An 18,634-nucleotide genomic window follows, 5' to 3' on the forward strand; every position below is an offset into this window, starting at 1 on the left:
GGCATGTACTTACAGCCCACAGACATCAATGGGCCTGCTAATAGGCTTAAAGATAATGAGATAAATAAGTGCTTGCAGATTCAATGCTTTAGTTAGAAAACAATTTTACAATCCTTTAATCTCAAAAATTAAGATAATGTATTACTTTATGCTTTTGTGATATCATAATATGTTTATTTTCATTTTATTTTATATTACTTCTATTGCTGCTTTTCAGCTGTAGGAAACATGAATGGTATTATTTTGGATTTGCTTTGTTAGGAATGCTTTAACTCTTTGCTAATACTGTTTTTCCCCCAGGCATGGCAACACCTACTCCAAGTTCAGTGTTGGATCTCATTAACACTAGCAATAGCTCTCCGTCTATAAGTAATTCAAGTCTCTTGTCCATGACTAACCAATCTACAGATGCTGGGTGCTGTGAGTAACCTTGGATTTGAATGAATATTGCCTTGCTTTTAACTGAGCTGCTCTTTGATCCCCTTTTCCTGGAGCTGGTTGAGTTACAGGAGGGTGTTCACAGAAGCTGGTAATAGTTTTGGAGTGGATCTCTCCACCTATGGAAATGGAAAGAGAGAGGCTCCCCCAAGAGGACATCCTGGCCACAGCCACCGGGATGCGGGCCTCTTGCTTTCGAGACCGTGAAAATGTTGGTGGGGTACGTGAGCCAGGGAGGTTGGCCACAGCTACCCTGCGCTGGAGTTAGCCTTTGTGAATACTCTCCCAGCTATACATGACAGCTGTCTGAGGGACTATGATGGGAACAAACCCCAGGAGATTTGTCTTTATATGGGTGACTTCATCCCTTTCAGGCGAGAGTTATCACAATCCTTTTTAAAACATTTTCATCTTGTGGGAGGAAATAGCTTTAAGTAGTTCTTTGCCTAGGTCAGAGAGACAGTCTGGATATTCTTGATCTTCACCCACAACTTCTGATCCAAGCTGAAGATAGAGGAATTAAACTGAAGTCCCTCTAGAGCAGGGGCAGTATGGCTTTGGATGTGTTTGGCAGCCATATGATTCAGAGGCCTGGAAACAACTATGTCCTACTGAAATAATTTAAGAAAACAACCCTTTTTTTCAGAGTAACCATTAGCATGAAATAATTAAGATGTGGCAGCAGCATTACATGATTTCTTGGTTAGCTTGGCGGATGATGTTCATCTCACCTGACCCCAGCTGTCTGCAGGAGAGGTGTCTAGTCTGTGCTCGCCATCCTGGGTCTCTCTCTAGTTAGTGGAGACAGACAGGCTCTTCTGGAGGGCAATTCATCCTACCCAATTTAGACACCTCCTCCTGCTTCGAGGAGAGGAATAATCTCCGAAGGGTCCTGTCTTTTCCCATTGACATGACAATGATTGCATTAGACTAGAGTGGCAGAAATAGGTGAAATTCTGCCAGACACTCTGCCCCCAGTCTGTAAAAGCTGAGGTCTGTGGGGTTTTTCCAGGCATAAATCAAGGCAGCCTTTGCCTGAAGAGGTGCATTTTGATGATTAAAGTGACAAAAGGCACAGCAGGTGTCAACATCCGTAGAGTACACAGATTCACTATTCAAAACTTATTTCTGTTGCTTGAACCTGTAGCTCACTGGCTGATTATTAGAGTTACCAGAGATTCAACACAAATAGGTATAGTAAAAGGAAATAAAAAGAGTAAACACCCAATTAATCACTTTAATGGAATGGTTCATGGATGAGGGTAGCTGGTACTGTAAAGAGGAGCTTCCCCTATTAATTGTCAAAGTGCTTGTGGATTTAGAATGGATTTAGAATAACACAGTCCTCTAAAGATGAAACGTTGCTTTTTCTGTGATAACTCTTCCTGGGGCTACAATAGATCCCTCTGCAGTTAGAAACCACCAAATCTTCAGCGTTACCAGCAACAGTTTTGAAATGTCCTGGCATGTCGCTTCTACTCTGAACCACACTTTCCAAGTCCAAGTGTTCAAGGGCAAAGAGATAATACAAAACCTGAAGACAGAGGAAATGAAAATGGATGTGTCTGGACTGGAAGCAGGTGTGATGTATTCAGTAGAGATCACCTATGAAACCTGTGGAAAAACCAGCATCTCCCATCAAAATGTTAAAACAGGTAAGTAGCCACTTTAAAATAAATATATTTCTTTTTCTTCTCTCTCTTTCACTCTCTTTCTCTCTCCACTCACTTGCAGTTCAGCAATCATCCATTTGGTCCTACCAAACTCCATTTCCCTCCTCCTTCGGCACTTTTTCTCTCCTCTACCCCAGCATTTATGCAACCCGGACTATCAGGCAGCAGATCTCTGGAGTTAGTTGACAAAGCAGTGCTGGAGCTGACTCAGACTGTTACAGGTATCAGGCTAAGCTAGAATACTTTTGGTTTTGGTTTTGGGATTTTTGTGCCTGGCACTGCATTCTGCTGCCACTCATCTCCCATCAAGCCCCAGTTTTCCTGGTTGATGGCTGTGGCCAGTGAGAAATACAGTCAACTGGTTTGTCAAGGGCTCGGCTGGCTAACAAGAGCGCCCAGAAGGCGGCCAGATTTGATCGAATATTTGTAAGTGACCAGACCTAAAGGGAATAGCAAGGGCTGTGTAAGAAAGCTTGCAGAATACCTGCATAATTTTGTTCAATTAGATAGTGATGTTAGCTCCACAAGGCCCTAGTGTGTTAATCAAAGATAATTTTGCTTTTCCTTTATCCATAAATTATTTCTTAATAATTTCATGCAAATAAATAAATTTCTCCACATTTTCTTCAAAAAGCAGGCAGGGAACTCTTCAATACTGGCCACAGTGAGAATGTGACTGTTTATGTTTATCCATACGAGCCTTCCTTTGATCAGACGAGGGGTGACTCCAGTTTGGGTCAGAAGGAAATTACTCCCTTTGTAGAGGGAAAGTAGGAGGTCTAGTGGTTATGGAAACAGAGGGCTGAACTTCAGAGTACGAAGTTGGAGCCCTTGAGGAAAAAAAAGTTATCCAAAGAGTAACAGCCTCAGATTGTTTATACAGCTTAAAGTGGTTATAGATTCCTTGGCTCTTGGTTTTCCCTCACGTGCTCTGTATGTTATCTGTCAGGGCTTACCAGACAGAGGACTGGCATGCACGGTTTTTTGTTATTATTTTCAGTTTAAGAATATATTTACTATCCATGCTACCAAGATCAGGAAAAATAATTAGTAATTGCGGCTGGTGGACCAGAGATGAGCTCACAGGCAATTCAACCTTGGATGTCACTCAAATGCAGGAGTTATGTGGGGTCAGGTTCACAAGGATATCTGTACACCTAGTTCTCATGCAGTTGTAATTAGGCACCTAAATATCTTTATGGACCTGATGTCTATGTATAGGAAGCTTGTAGCAGAATATTTGCTTTATTTTCTTGGTTTAACTCTCTCAACCTTCTCTCCCATTTCTCCCTCCGTCATCTGAGATTTTGGTCTGGGTACACCAGTTCTGACTGAATCCTTTCCTCTTCTGCTTTGTCAGTGTGTATTTTAATATTGTGTCCTACAGAGGCCAAGATATTTGGTGTTACTATGAGGATTCTCAACTACAACTTCACCGATGATTTCCATAATGCCAGTAGCTCAGCATATGAAGAATTTTCAAGACTGTTGCTTAGAGAGGTAATGCCAAAATATCTCTGGGTAATACATTTTTTTTTTCCAATTTAGAATTTATTTAATGTAATAGAGGATTTTATGCCTGGCTGAAATATCCCTTGAAAATCATCATACTATTTCCTGTGACCTTTCTTTATAATTAAAACAAAATTCAGGTGACTAGACAGATCAAGCCCTTGGCCTTATTAGCAATGGAGCCAATGAGAATTTTCCCCTACAGAAGAGTAAAGGAATTAAAAATGCAGGCATGCAGCAGGAACGCCTTTCCTTGGATCTTTAGTTTGGCAATAAACTCACACTAAATTGACTTGAGACTTTTTAATGGATTATTGAAATGACATTGCTGGCATTTATTTCAGCGCGGCCTTCTCAATAAATGTCTGACTGCTCTCAAAGCTCTTTCTTCTTTAAGGAAAAGTGACCTGGTCGGGCTTTCTTCTCCAGCCCCGTTCTTTACCTGCACACATGTAGCCACTGTCCATGCTCAGGTGTAATCAGCCATAAACAAAACTGGAGTCATGAAGTCTGTTACCAGCTCTCAGCTTCCCAAACAGGGGGGACATTTCAGACACAGAGATCTCTTACAGTTTTTTTGTAGAGAACAGGGCCCAAACAGAGGAACTGGGATCTTCATCCAAAACAAGACTTTCCCAAAACAAAGACAGGACTCATAAACATGTGAATATAAATCCAAGGGAAAAACCCACCGTAATGGAGCTATACTTTCAAAGGCAGCACAGAAGAGGCATTTGCTCATGAGAAATTGCAAGTTGAACCTCCTGACCTGGTTTTATTTCCCATAGCTGCAAATTTTTCGCTTTTGTTGTGCGGGAGGATTTTTGCGAGTGAATCTTCTCTGAGACTAATACAGACCTAATTGGCATCATGGGGTTGGGAGGGAAAAGGAGCATTGCCCATCTGTGTTACTTCTGCCTCCTTGGGTGTTTCAGAGCACAACATTCCCCTCTCGATTCCTCTCTCCTCTCTTTTTCTTGACTCCCCACCCTGATCTGAGCTTAGACCAGTTAAACAGCTTGTTTGTAGGAATTTTTGGAGCAAACTCTGACTGAATGGGAACAAAGCTGTGTTGATTTATGGTGCCGCATTGTGTGCTCAAAGGCATGCTTTGAGGTGTATGTAGGAACAAAAGGCTCAAGCGAGGAGATGCCTCCGAGAGATGTAAGGTAAACCTGCCAACTCCTGCACAGCTGAAATACTGACAGCTGTATGCCTGCTTTAATGTTCAGAGTAACACCGTTTGTTCAACTGATGTGTCTACTTACCAGTTTGGTAATCAAACATAATGTAATTGTGATATTGCCTTGAAGTTGGGCTGTCTCAAACACATTTTCTTGAAGTTAGCCGCCCCCATTTTTCTTGTCTCTCATCCTGGGATTTCTTTATCATTGGACTTGGCTGCAGGCTGGACTTGGACTGGTGAGTTTCAAATACTCCTTAGGAGCTAAAGCTATGCCCACACTGGTAAATGAAACATTTTCTGAACCATTCTCTGGCACTGACATCAACTGGCACAAACCAGCCTGCATCCATGCAGTTGGATTTTCCGAAATATGGTGGTCACATTCAGGTTGGCTTTTGGGACTGGCCCCTGGCTGATGCTAAGTGTCAAACTCTGCCTGGGTACTGCCTAGGGGACTGTTAGCTGGTAGCAGCCAAAATCAAGCCACAGTCTGCTCCAACAACAGTAGAGATGACCAAGTTCCAGTGTCTGGGAGTGCAGAGGTGGTTATATAGGAGGCTTGGTTCAAAAAGCTTACGTGACATACAGAGCAAACATCAAGGGCCTGCTGTATGGCAGACTTACCGGGCCAATTCAGCTGTGATGCAGGCAAACAGGGGCAGAAGGAATTCTGCTCCCTTGAGCCAAAATGAAATTTGGTTTGTAAGACTAGTGGTCAGGTGGGTAACATTTTCAAGGGTACCTGGGTGTACCAAGGAGACTCACACTTCTCTGTGCCTCAACAATCTCTGAAGAATAAGATTTCTGAAACATTTCGAAACTTTTCTGTCTTTTTACCACATTTTCTATGTTATGCATACATAAATCTTTAAAATAGAACTACCATAGTTCAGTTTTAAAAAGAGCTATTCCTGTTGGGTTCCTAATTTTCAATGCTTCCCTCCCTTTGCTCAGCTTGAAAATTCATTTCCACCCAACATTTCTGCTTTATACAAATCTGGGAAGCTGAAAGTGCAGATTGAATCCATGCAAGCTGGGAGCATCATTGTGAGACTCAGAATCACTGTGCAGGAACCCGAGTTTCCAGTCGATGCCTCCACATTTGTCCCAGTGATTTCTTACCTGCACAATGGCTCTGCACTTTTGGTGGATCAGCAAAACACTGCAGTAGAAGGTAAATAAAAAAAAAAAAAATTTTGCTTCCAAATGATGAAACAGGGTTTGTATTTTGATGACGGACAGTATCACTAGCATTCTTCATGAGAAGTACTTTATAGGGAGACAAAGTATGTGGTTTGTTAGAGGGAAAACCACAACACGAGAACTTCTCCGTGGGCTTTTATCCGTAATCCCAGCAGAGGTTAGAAGAAGGAGCATTGGCTGTCCCCAGGTACCTTCCTGCAGGCACTGCTTCCCTCCACTGTGTTTAAGGAGGGGTGGTACCCTTGGTTTCCCTATTAATTTTCCACCTTCTCCTCTTTGTGAGAAGTTGCAAGTTTGCCATATCTTTCTCACACTGAATTGCAGATAGGATTAATGTGGAGTATTTGTAGCCTTTAGATACACATGCCCTCTAGACGGTTTTGTGCTTCAAGGCTGTGGGGCTGCGTTTGGGCCAGGGTTTAAGAAAAGAAATCTAACATCTTCACTATAGAAATCCAGCTAGAGAAATTCCCAAATGTCCTCTCAATGTATAGGACTAAAGAAACACGTATGGAATTTCTGTTAATCTGGGCCTTTGTTTGATCTCCAGTAATCACCACTTTATCTTCAAAGGGCTAAGTTCTGGCTTCAGGTTTCCCAGCTGACAGAGCCAGCCAGACTTCAGAGAGCTGCCAAAGCCAACGAATGGGTTATTCTTCTCTCCCAGTGCATTGAGCCCTTAAAAGCTTATTTACTGTGATCAGGGAAAACTCCCTTTGGACTTGCAGAACATATGGAGGTTAAGGGGAACAGGACAGGAGAAACACAGGAGAGACAAATTGCACCTGAAGCCTACAAATACCACAGTGGCAGCAGATACCGAATTGCAAGATCCTGATGTGTGCCAAAATACTTTACAAATGTTATTGATCCTGGGACCAAAAGAAGGCAATAGCTCAGGACTGTTACTTTAATTGCAGAAAGCCAGGTGGCTTCCAGTAGCACCAGGGGCACAGCCAACTCCTCCGCTCCTCCTTAGGAGTAGAGAAGAGGGGTCTATTTCTTAGCTCTGCCCAAAGAAGCATTTGTTTGACATGAGTTTCCGAAAGTCAAATGTGGAAAATAAGGTGAAGGAGTGCAGCCCATGAAGGAGAGGTTTGTGTAGTAGGCTGTATTGCTTCCTGGCCCCTGAGAGCCCTGGGACGTGCCCTTTGGCAGTAAGCCTGCACAGCTCCTCTTGCACCTCTTTGGATCCTCTGTGGAGCCTGGCCACCGAAAGGTTATGTGCTTGGTTTAGTGACAGTGGCAGAGCAGGGAATTCAACTTTGAAACAGCAAGGATGAGAAGTCAGAAGGGACAGCACAACTGAAGGGACTGGAGCAATCACATCTCTCTTTGAAGACTCATAAATTATTAAGTTTACCGCCATGATGAATAGAGACACTAAAATGTCTGTTGTGTGAGGCATGGTAAGAAAAACCGAAGGGTCAGGCCCAAGAGCCATCTAGCACAATATCACATTGGGAGCCAGTTCCTGGAGAAGTGTAAGAATACAGCAAGTGTAGATGATGTCTCTCACTAAGACTTTCTTAGCCACCAACTCTTTTCAGCTCCAGGACTCCCTGAATCCAAAGTGATTTGTTTGGGCTTCTCCTCCCTGAATTTTCAAGTTGAACTTTGAACTACAGGTTGCCTGTGAAGTCATGCAAAACTTTAGAGTCTGCAACATCATTAGGCAAGGAGTTTCACAGATTTTTACTGGTTGCATGTACCTCTTACAGGTATAATGTGTAATCAGAATGAATGTGGGGTTTTTTTTAATTCTTGGAGTAGGACTGCTGGTTGAGGGGAGTGTGTGTGTGTGGGGAGGCACTCACCAAATGCGAAAGCGCAGACTGTGTGTGTATATGTGCCTGAGTGTGTGTACTAGCCCAGTGAGCGCTGAGAATAGAACATAAATGTTTTGGCCTGATTCATGATTGAATGTGGCCATCAGAGGTGAAGGAATTTGCTTAAAAAGCCATGCTAAGTGATGAGAAAGGAAACCCTCAGAGACAATGGAGCCAGTGAACGTAAATTATTTGGCAATTGGCATGGGAGCATCTCTCAGATGGTGTTTGAAGCCATCAAGAGTCACAATTACCTCACAGCATAGTAAGGCATTAGTGAGAGCACTTTCATTGCTGGTGCTTTAGTCAATCCTGCATACTTCTGTATTCCCTTTAAGTGGCTTAGGCTGTAACACGAGAGGCAGAAGCTGGCCATAGGCACATGAAATTGTCTAATGGAAACAATCATGCATACAACAATTATCTAATGAGAAGAAAGGAAAAAGAACTGCAGTATTAGCTGGAAGGAAGTAAAAGGGGAAAGCTGTCTGCAAGCAGAACGATGAACGCACGTATGGGCATGCATCCACCGGCTCTGTGCTTTCTGTTCCTAGAATGGGACTTTCCTTTATTTCAGAGAAATAATCACAGTGATTAATCTCTGCATGTTTGCAGAACAAGCACTTACGATAATGCATTGTTCAAAATAATTTTCTAGCCTCTGATCAGAATGATTTGTCCCGAGACACAGTTTTTACTCTGGTTTTCTGCCCACACTCACATACAGTCCTGAGGCAGTGAAGGTGTACGCACAAGGGAGCGTGCACAGAGAGGGCTCACATGGGATTCGCTGGGATTATTCATGTCCAAAGCATTAACTCAGCTTTTGCATGCTTGCTGGAACAGGGTGCGAATGGTAATATAAGACTCCAGATTAAATCCTTCAAGAGACTCGGCAATAAAATAGGTCTGTAACTCCATGTAAGAAGCATCTCTAACTGATTCAGAGTAGCCAAAATTAGACATAAGGAACACCCTTAGAGCATATTCATGCCTTGAACCAGGATCTCTTTTCTGAGACTACTAGAAAGAGGGTCACAGTTTTATAACATTACCTGTGAGAAGAAATCTTTTCTAAAAAGAGTTTTTGCCCTTAGCACTTCCTCTGTTAAAACTGAATAGTGTTTCTGTTGGGAGTTACTTGCATTTACCTCTTATTTGGTGGAGCACATTATTTGGATTAGGTCTCTATTTAGTATTCTATCTAGTGGTAGCTTGTGGTAACAGATCTATTCATTACCTGATGTATCTGGAGGTACTGTATGCAGAACTTGGTATAATGTATGCTTTTGATATAGCTATAGTACAAACCTACAACATTTTTTTTTTCACTTCAAATAAATGTTTACCTTTAAAAAAATCTTTACCTGGAGAAAATATTTTTCAGAGTACAAGGACTGAAGAAAGGATTGCTTTGTGATTATTTCTAGCTTAATGCAGTCAGAGGGAAGGCTGGCTGACTGATGTTCTGGTTTTGGTCTTACAGACTGGGATGAATGTGCTTCTCTTGCTGAGAATGACTGCTCTGTGTTTGCAGAGTGTATCAATTTGATGGGGTCATACCTGTGCAGATGCAAGACAATCATGGATACCAATCCATCCCGACCTGGAAGAAACTGTGAGGGTGAGGAGAAGACTGGCATGTAATTTCTCTTTGCCGTGGAAGTTTGTAATAATTTGTGGTTTTCTACCTCTGCTTTTATTGCAACTGTTTATATAGTGCACAAGGTGTATATAGATGCACCTTTGCAGTCTCTGGCTGAAGAAGTATATATTATCTGCCTCTGAACAGGAAGGTGAACCTTATATATGTCTTCAGATTAAATCTCTGTGAGATTCTTCTTGATTAGCCTAATGACTGACTGCTGAGAAACATGGCACATACTTTTTCCTCTTTCGGCGTGTCTGTGGCTAATTTCCTTGCATTGTAATGATCCGTGCCCTCCCGGCCAGAAGAGGAGACCCAGGAATCAAATCTGCTTCTTTGTGTATATGCAAACCAGATTCAACACCTTAAAATCACGTGTGTTACAAGGTGTTAAGGAAATATCCAAGACCAGTTTCTGTAATGCCATTATGCACGGCTGAGTGGTCTCGGCCCCATTTTCAGGTCAGACCCTGGTGCCTTCTCATCCAGTTTGATGTCCCATTTCAACGTGTGTTTGTTGTGTTGCAGGTGAGATTGTGGACCCTCTCACTGAAACGACGGCTCCTGAAGTAACAAACAGTACAGAGTTTGGTCCTGAAGAAGTGAGCCCTGCAGGCCCTGCTTCCCCTGCCAGCACCGAGATGATGGTTGCTGTAGGCTCCGAGATGAGCACCGCCGTACACCTTCCTGCTGCACCACCCCTGAGTGACAAGCAAGCGCCCCACAATCATTCTCCCACCAGCTTTCCTCCAACCCCTTGGAAAAAAGGCCTTGCAACGCAGATGGGCTTTGATGGGGACAACAGCCGCACGGCCTCGGGGGTTGTAGCCAGCAAGGAACTGGCCATGAGCACAAAGCAGTGGGTGGCCGTAAGTCCGTCGCAGCAAAGCTCTGTGGCAGAGGCTTCCCCCGGTGCATCACAGCGGGTGGCTGCTCTCACAAACGCGCCCATGGGCACAGCAGGGCAAGAGCAACTCAGTTCGCCATCGCTGATGTTTCCAAATCAAACAGCCTCTGCTTCCAGCAGAAGTCACTCAGCTTTTGGTGTGTCTCAAGCCAGCTCTCAAGGTGGGCCCAGTACAGCTCTGCCTGCCACAGGGGATGCTGGTGTTCCCACCCTCAATGCCACTCTCAGAGCACATGTAGAGGTGGGAAGAGAGAATAGCTCTTGGTCTGAGAAATTCACTGGAGCCCTGGGGTCACCAGCTCTGCCAGGCACCGCTCCATCTCCCAGCCCGACGCCAGGCTCACCCATGGACCGCAGTGAGTATGCATCTGGCAGGGATCTGTACGTGTGGTAATTGGGCTGCATGAGAAGCAAAGCCTTACTCAGAGTCCAGAAAGATGCACACTTGGAGTCAGTGGTCTGGGATGAAGACGTCTGAAACTAGTTTGTCTATGTCAAAATTATTTTCTTGCAGGAATTGGTACTTTTTTCTTAATCAACATGTCAAAATAATTTCTCTTTCTGGTAAGTTGGCAGTTAGTTTGATCAATGTTACATTTCTTCATCTCAAAGCAGATGAACCAAATCATACAATGCACCGAGCATGGCTCATCAAAACATATGCTGCTTGTCCTTTTGCCACGGATCTTGGTTTCTCCTGTGTGCCCTGGCATCAGGGTACTGCAGCAGCAGCCGCCTGTAGGGTCACCTTAGAGACCTGTGAAGACAAACGACCTGCCTTCTCATTCCTCTCAGCCGAGGATGGATTAGGCAGAGCCCCGCAAATCCCCTGTGGGGCAGGACCTGCGTGGAAACCTGTGAGCCGCTTTTTCAAGAGCTGTAATTGAGAGTAGGTAGGCTGGCAGGGAGGGCTTCCTCTGTTTGGATTTGGGTAGATGTATTGCAGTTAATTAGGGCATTTTTCTGTTGGTTGGAGCTGAATCATAAGTCAAGGTTAGAGTCAGATTTGGTCTTTAAATTATGGTTTTGTTTGGGATAGGAATGCTGCTGTCTCAGCCCATCACTAAATGTATTTTTTCTTTAGTGTGTTAGGAAGTGATACCCATTTCCGTTTTGTTTCTGCTTGTCTTTATTCTTTCTCTCATGCCCTCCATATCTCTTTGATCCCAAACTGCACTCCTCTCTGCTTTTTTCCCCTCCTCTACAGTCTCCTGTTCTTGGGGGTCACCACTCATCCAGACCCACTTCCGGTTCTCCCTCATTCCTTTCTCCCTGGAAAACCTCTTTTTCAGCCACCTAAGGTCAGCTCTGCTGCTTCTCCGGCCTCTCTTGTACCACCAGTCCTGATCACCAGTGGCACAGTGTCTGCTTCTCCAGTCCCAGTAAGCTCTGGGCAGCCATGCTGATGCCTCTGCTCTGCTTCTGTTTTCTCTCTTCTTCATGTTGTATCCTTCGCTCTGCCTGGCATTGGTGGGACCCGGGAACAGAGCTGGGCAAATAGCTCCTTTGGGACTTTGGTGGCCAAGTGGAGGAATCAAATCATTTTGGACTGAACAACATGTTGATGTTGAAAAGCTCCATTGACTGCTTTGCTTTGTGTCACCCCTGCCCCCTTTCAATGTAGGGAAGGGTAAAAAAATGTAGTTTTTTTTTTTTTTTAAATGAAAACAAAAAATGTTCATTTAAAAAAAAAAAACCAAAATAGCTAATCTTAACTGACAAAACCCAAAGGTCATTTTCTTCCAGCTGGAAAACAAATTAAAGAATTCCACACGAACAAGCTCAGTTTATAAAAACTTGTTTTCTTTTCCTGATGAATTAAATATTCAGCCAAGTGCTTTTGCTGGGAAAGAAGCCTGAGAAGGGATTATGAATGTGTGGGGAACAAGAGGAGGAGCCACCATAGTGGTATCTCACTAGCCCAGGACAGGAAATTTAGAGGGCAAATAGCCATGTTTGCTTAAGTTTAATATAGAGCTCCTCCTTGTGGCAACACCTCTGACCTGGAGGGTCAACCAACTCTTCATAAGTCTGTCATGGCTTTTAAAAACTGATTTTTTGGGGTTTTTTAATTCGAAAATTGTTCAGAACATTTTCCCTTCTAAACATCAGGTAACTGAATGTAGTTTATGTCCTAAATACCTATGTTCACGTGACAGGAAAAGAGATAGCAAAAAGCAAGCCCCAAACCTTTGACCTGACCAGTGGTGGTGAGGGTTCCTGTGGGATCAAAAGTATGATGGGATAAAGGAAGCTTGCTTTGGTGGCTTTTTAAGCAGTCATGACTTTCTCCTCTCCCCTGCAAAGCTTTACTTGATGACTATTTCTTTTCCTCTCGAACCTGTCCCAGCTCAAAGGATTATTGTCCCCAATGTGACTGGAACCAACTTTGATATAATGTGATCCACAGAGTTTATGCAGAGCCCTGCTTTTCAATTCTTACTGCTTCATAAAAAACAGCTAATATGGGAGACCAAAATTCAGTATAGGAGTCTGACAGTCTCAGAGCTGGAACCTGGTCCTTGTATACTGCTGAAATCAGGACAGATGTGTGTAGGGAGGAAAGCAGTCTCTCACAGGCAGAGCTGGCCGATACAAGACCTGCAGGAGGTCTGTGCCCTTCTTCAGAGGCATCCAGGGTCAAGAGGGCAGACTAAGGTGCTGGATGCCTATGTTTAGGCATTTCAGATTTTGGCTACATTTCAGAGGGCTGGCCTTCTGCTGTTATGAGTTGATGCACACCCTGTGTGACCAGGCATGCCAGCAACTGTCACACACTTGTCCATGGACTACAGCCCGTGGAGTGTATATTTAAATTGTCTTTTTCTTACTTTGCAGCTGTTCAGAAACTCAGTGGCATGGTGCGGATAACAAATGTGAAATACTCTCCAGGTTTTAGCAATACGAGCAGTGAGGAATACCAAACCTTTGCACAGCTCTTTGCTGATGAAGTAAGTGGCTAAGTAGGATGTGAACTGTTACCGGTCTCAGTGAAACCAAGTGTGTGATCTTTTTGCCATGAAGGCCGTATGCCACGTGTGTCCCTTGACACACCTGTAAGGTCTGAGTTCCCCTGACTGTCAGACTGCAGGATGAGTGTGCAGCCATGTTTTACAGTGAGATCAGGATTTGGGGATTCTCTGGTGCTTCCTCTGCTTCTTACACCAAGTTATACTGGTTTATTGATTTCCTCCAGGGGTGTGGTGAAAAGTTAATGGATATTTGTGAAGTGCTCTGATATCCTTGCCCTGCACAGCGGTATATTAATGAACTGTCTGATTGTTATTACCCTTTGTCATAATACCTTAAGGCTGACATTTCTTATAGTCATCCTTCGTTTTGTAGCCCTGTATCTGGAAAGGGAGTGGTTTCTTTTAAGTCACCTCTGCCCTCACTTCTAATTAGAGCGCAGGATATCAAAGCACACTGCAATATCAGCTGCACATCTAATGGTGTCATAATTCTCAGGCATTGCCTTTGATGGTATCACTCTCCTAAGTTCTTAGTGAATTTATCAGAAGTTTGTTCCTGCTGGTGTTTACTCAAACACACCTGTGGCTTGGATAACCGCTGGTTATGCTGGGCTGCTTTATTGCCTTCCCTATCTCCCCTTAACTTTTTAGAGGCCTTCATCACTGCGATGATAAATCCATCTCTGACAATCATATGAATTTTCAAATCCCGCAGAAGCCTCTCCAAACTCTCGCTGCGTACAGAGTTACAACCTGCCACTGAAATATAGCTGTCCGCAGCGGGTGCGCTGACAACGGTGCCTGTTCAGGCAGAGGTCAGCCCAGTGTGGGGTTAGAGACAACTGCAAGGAGGGAAAAGCACAATCCATTTAGCTGTGCACGATGTTTTCTTGGATATCAAATAAGTTTCCCACTGGTCGTTACCGGTTTGCACCTTTCTGGATGTGTTAGCGGAGTTGTTTCGGCCCCAAGCTGTCACATCAGAAAAGTAATCACAAAATGAGAGTGATGTGGTTAGCAAAGTGAAAAGGGAGCAATTCTCCATTGTCCTCACTCTCATTCAGCATCACTCTCTGCTGGAGGCTATTTTGGAATAGCATAGTATTAAAATGGACTAAAATGAATATATTTTCTTCATGGGCTATTCAGTCAGATACCTTAATCCAGAAAATCACTGATACAAATATATTTGGAAAAATTGGACAATGATTACATAAAGAAACTAAAGTAAGGCTTTGTGTCAGTTTTACTCAGTTCTCAAAGTTTCAGGCAGAAAATGATCACTTGCGATTATAAGGAACTAACTCCTTTTTCCAGTGTATCAGTTTTGTGGATCAGCTGGTGAGATGTGTTGATTCCATCTACCTCTGAGCCACTGTATATAGGCTACAGAATCATAGCTACTGTATATGGCAAAATAGGTTGTCAGTGTTTTATTACAAATGTTGTGTTTCTAGATGCCAAAGAAAAGGAAGTTTAGGAAAACAAAAAGATCTGCATATTTCCTTTTCAGGTCATAAGGGCCAGAAATTGATCCTTTAAACTGAGCGAGGAAAGCTTCATGGGCTTTAAAAGCACTATCAGGTTCCAGTTAAATAAATTCTGCCGCAGATTTTCTTAAACCCTTTGGAGTCACCATCTACCATTCAGAGGATTTATAAATCCTAATGTGTATAATGTTCTTGAGTGTAGAGCTGCCTCAGCACTTAAGTGCCATGTGGTTAAATTGGCAGCACAGCAAATGGAAATACCGACCTTTAAATAATGTGTAGATGAGAATGAGGTAAAAACTTGATGTGACAACTTGCACTGTCATTGTCCAGGCTTCTTTCACCATCCTCCTTGCAATGCAACTGAAAAACAACATAGCTAAGGGCAAGAGAGTATTTTAGTCTTCTTCAGTTTTGCTCAGCTCATCTTTTGCAACAGCCAAGAAGAATATTGTGACAGCCGGGGCTTGTCCTCAGGAAAATAAATCAGGAAAACAAAAAGTTTGAATTGAAAATGCATTCACTGAGGTGCATTAAATTGCTGAGTGGAAAAGGTTGTTTTGAATTCAGGTGTCTTAAATACTCATCGACAGAACGTGTAAAACTAATAAATTATATTACCTTATCAAGGTGGCCCCCTCATTCAGAAGAAGCACAGACTTCGTTTGATGTAGCTTAGCAATCTTAAAATGATTGCAGTTAAAGCTATTTGAATGTGGAATGACTGTTGATACAGGGATTAAGGCAGTTTCATTATTTCAGTGTGATTTCACCCCTTTTGGTAATTTGAGTTTATTCCCAGTTTGGGAGATCCTTAAAGCTGCTGGTGATGGTGGCTGCGAGATGTGTGCTCTAGTACCTTCTCTCTGAAGGTGCTGCCAAAGTGCTGACAGTGTGGAGGGTTTTTTTCTCTTTGAGTGAAAAAAAAATGACTTCATGCAGGGTTCTGTTCAAATTAATGTACATTTTGCTTACTTATTTCCCATTTCCAGACTACCAACGCATTCCCTGCTCTGCCAGCCACGCAGGCTGCTTGTGCAGGTACCCACAATAGCTCCAAAGAGCTGCTGATGTTTTGCCTGGGACCTATGGATGGGTGGTCTGAGAAAACCCACCAAACATGCCACAGCCACCCATGGGTGAGCCTGGCTGCCTGAGCTTGCCGCTTTCCTTTTGCTCGAAAAAACCTACTGGCCTTTCCCATCACGTTAAATGGGTCTTAGTGTGCCTTCCATCTGGCCCTGATCTTGGACTTTTTCTGCCTCCTGTTTTTCTTGCCTGAGCAAGGGACATTCCCTTCCCTTGATGCTGGTGTTAATTTTGCTCATGTTCTCTCCCCTTCTGGTGACTCTTCTTCTGGCGTGCCTATTTCTCCTGGTCTGGCGTTGCTAGTGTTTCCTTTGTGTGCTACAGAAATTGTAGATACAATGATGGATCCCAAGATAATTTATTTGTCTAGTAAGAAAACCTCATACTCAAGGGTAGTGTATATTGAATATTTCCTTCTAAAAAGTTCACTCTTTTTTTTCCTTTTTTTCTGGCCCCACTTCAATAACCGTTATTTTGATAACCTAAGGTGTGGTACCTTTTGTGAAATCATGTAGCCTTCTGGATAAAGGGTTTTGTAGTGTCACCTAGTGGCTAAATACAAATACCGTGAATGTCCCCCTGACACTTCTCAAGCTCTGAGTCCTGCTTTGTGAGGAAAAATATGAATAAGGACGGAAACAAAACAAACAAACAAGCAAAAACAGAAAAAAAAATCCCAAGCCTTAGGTAAAAGGAGGCACTGATAAAATAAAATCTTCAGGACAGATGAGAAGGGAATACAGGTAAAATCTGGGTAGGCTAAGAAGATGTCACAGGTGTGTGTATTTGATGTCCAGAAGTTCAGACAAAAACTATGAAAGATTAAAACTTAGGGATGACCTTCTGCTTGTGAAACAGCAGAAAGAGAGAGGAGAAGGGGCCCAAGAGCCCCCTGGCTTGGTGAAATGGGAGATTTTGGGGCTGACAAGTGTAGCCTGTGATCTGCCCAGGCTTTCGTAGGGAAGTTACCTCTTTCCATCCACCCGGCTCTGCCTGCGTGCCCCATGGGGCACTGCAAGGTTTTCTGTGTGGGACTTCCAGGCACGTGGGAGCCCTTTCCAGGTGTGTGCAGGGGGTTTGCCCCATGCATGTTACCTTTCCACCAAGTGCACGCAACACACATCAGCTCTGACAGCTCAGAAAAGGGCTGCAGCACGCCTGTGAAATCTGGGCCTGGCAGCAGGGCTGGATAATACATAGCAGGCAAGTAAGTCAGGGCTGGATAACACACAGCAGGCAGGTAAGTCAGGCTTGGCACATAGCTGAGCGAGAGCTGTGGTCAGCTAGGAGAAGCCAGCACAAAATGCACGAGCTCTGTGCATGGGCGCAAGAGAAATGAGGCTGCTTCTCCTGTCGGCTCCTACCGCTGACCCTTGCCTTGCCTCTTCCCTGGGCTCTCCCTGGTAGGAGTCACTGCCTGCATCGCTGAGCATTACACTGCTGTCATAAGGTCTGCCTTAAACTCATGGCTGAAATCCAGCCCTGCTGCTCCAGATATTTCCTGTAGAAGATGTGTAGAGGAAGGGGTTGGAGGTGACAGCAATGTAACTCCTGCCTGCCCCCCTTAATTCTCTGGAAAGTTGAGCTAGGGAATAAAGTGAGCGATATGTACCCTAAAGAGAGGGTCTAAAGCAGAGCAATGTGCTGGGAAAGAGGTGCGACTCTCCTGTGCAGGGCAGCGATGGACCAGCTCTCACATGGGCCAAATGCTGCTCGTCTGGCCCTTATGGTGCGGTTGCTCTGCTACTCTGTGTCTGCCTCTCTGCTGGCATCCCCTGGGAGCCTGACAGCCATGGGAGGGTGAAGGCAAAGAGCAAGTATGCTGAGAAATCACAAAAAATTAGGTGTTTCTGTGGCTGTTTCCATCTCTGTGTCCTGCATTGAAGCTAGTGGCTGCTACGTACGAGGAAGCTATGTGTATCCCAGGCTCAGGAGGTTTGACAGGAATGGTATGGAATTTGTCCTTTGTGCGCTGCTGGGAGCTGCTCTTACCATGGGCAGTCTCCTGTTGCACTGTTGCTGGCAGTTTCTGAGTGCGATTTTAATACCAATAGCTCAGAACAGCCTGTGCTACCTGCCTGATGCAGGCTTGAAAGTTGTCCCACACTTTCTGTTGCTGCACTTTTTATTTGCAAGTGTGGAAGAACATAAAAAGACTTCCCAGGCACATGTGAAAGATACTAAGAAACACGGAGGATCAGTGAGCATCTCCTGGAGAACAGGAGACCAGAAAACATACAATTCTACTGGGAGAATTCGCGACATTGATAGATGGTATTGCTCAGCCTGTGCTCACCCTGGCATCTGATTTTCAGGTATGCGCTCTGCCTGCATTGTGGTTAGATGTTGGGGCAAGGCCTGGCGTGCAAACCTGTGTATGTGTGTGTGCGTGCACCTGTGTGTGTGTGCCCTGGTTTCCCTTGGGACATGCAGGTAGGCAGGGAGTCCAGTGCAGTCTTGTAGGACCCCTTGTCTGGGTGACTAGAGGAAAAGGACTGATAGGGGAGCACCTGTGGATGTTTACTAGTTTCTCTTTGAGGTGAGTTTCTTAGAAATAGGCCTGTGTTTCTGTGCGTAATGTTTTGTCAACATGTTCTTTAAAGCTGAGATAACATTAGCCTTGTGTCTTGTCTGGAGTTGGTCCCATGAGATGATGGGACCTGTGTCTGCTCCTGCTGTGGCTGCTG

At 44.1% G+C, this 18,634-nt stretch overlaps 1 protein-coding gene across 4 annotated transcripts in view; it reads left to right on the plus strand.

Annotated features, from left to right (window-relative positions):
- The window catches only part of UMODL1 (uromodulin like 1), a 77,159-nt gene that overhangs the window by 40,022 nt on the left and 18,503 nt on the right, over positions 1-18,634 (plus strand). For all 4 annotated transcript variants that reach the window (XM_054820830.1, XM_054820837.1, XM_054820845.1 and 1 more), the window contains 7 exons: positions 301-420; positions 1,839-2,093; positions 3,499-3,611; positions 5,764-5,983; positions 9,328-9,465; positions 10,018-10,752; positions 13,235-13,347. In XM_054820830.1, the coding sequence (XP_054676805.1) occupies positions 301-420; positions 1,839-2,093; positions 3,499-3,611; positions 5,764-5,983; positions 9,328-9,465; positions 10,018-10,752; positions 13,235-13,347 (1,694 nt within the window). The remainder of the gene's footprint in view (positions 1-300; positions 421-1,838; positions 2,094-3,498; positions 3,612-5,763; positions 5,984-9,327; positions 9,466-10,017; positions 10,753-13,234; positions 13,348-18,634) is intronic.

This window comes from Grus americana, chromosome 1 (assembly GCF_028858705.1).
Source record: "Grus americana isolate bGruAme1 chromosome 1, bGruAme1.mat, whole genome shotgun sequence".
Classification (NCBI taxonomy): Eukaryota; Metazoa; Chordata; class Aves; order Gruiformes; family Gruidae; genus Grus; species Grus americana.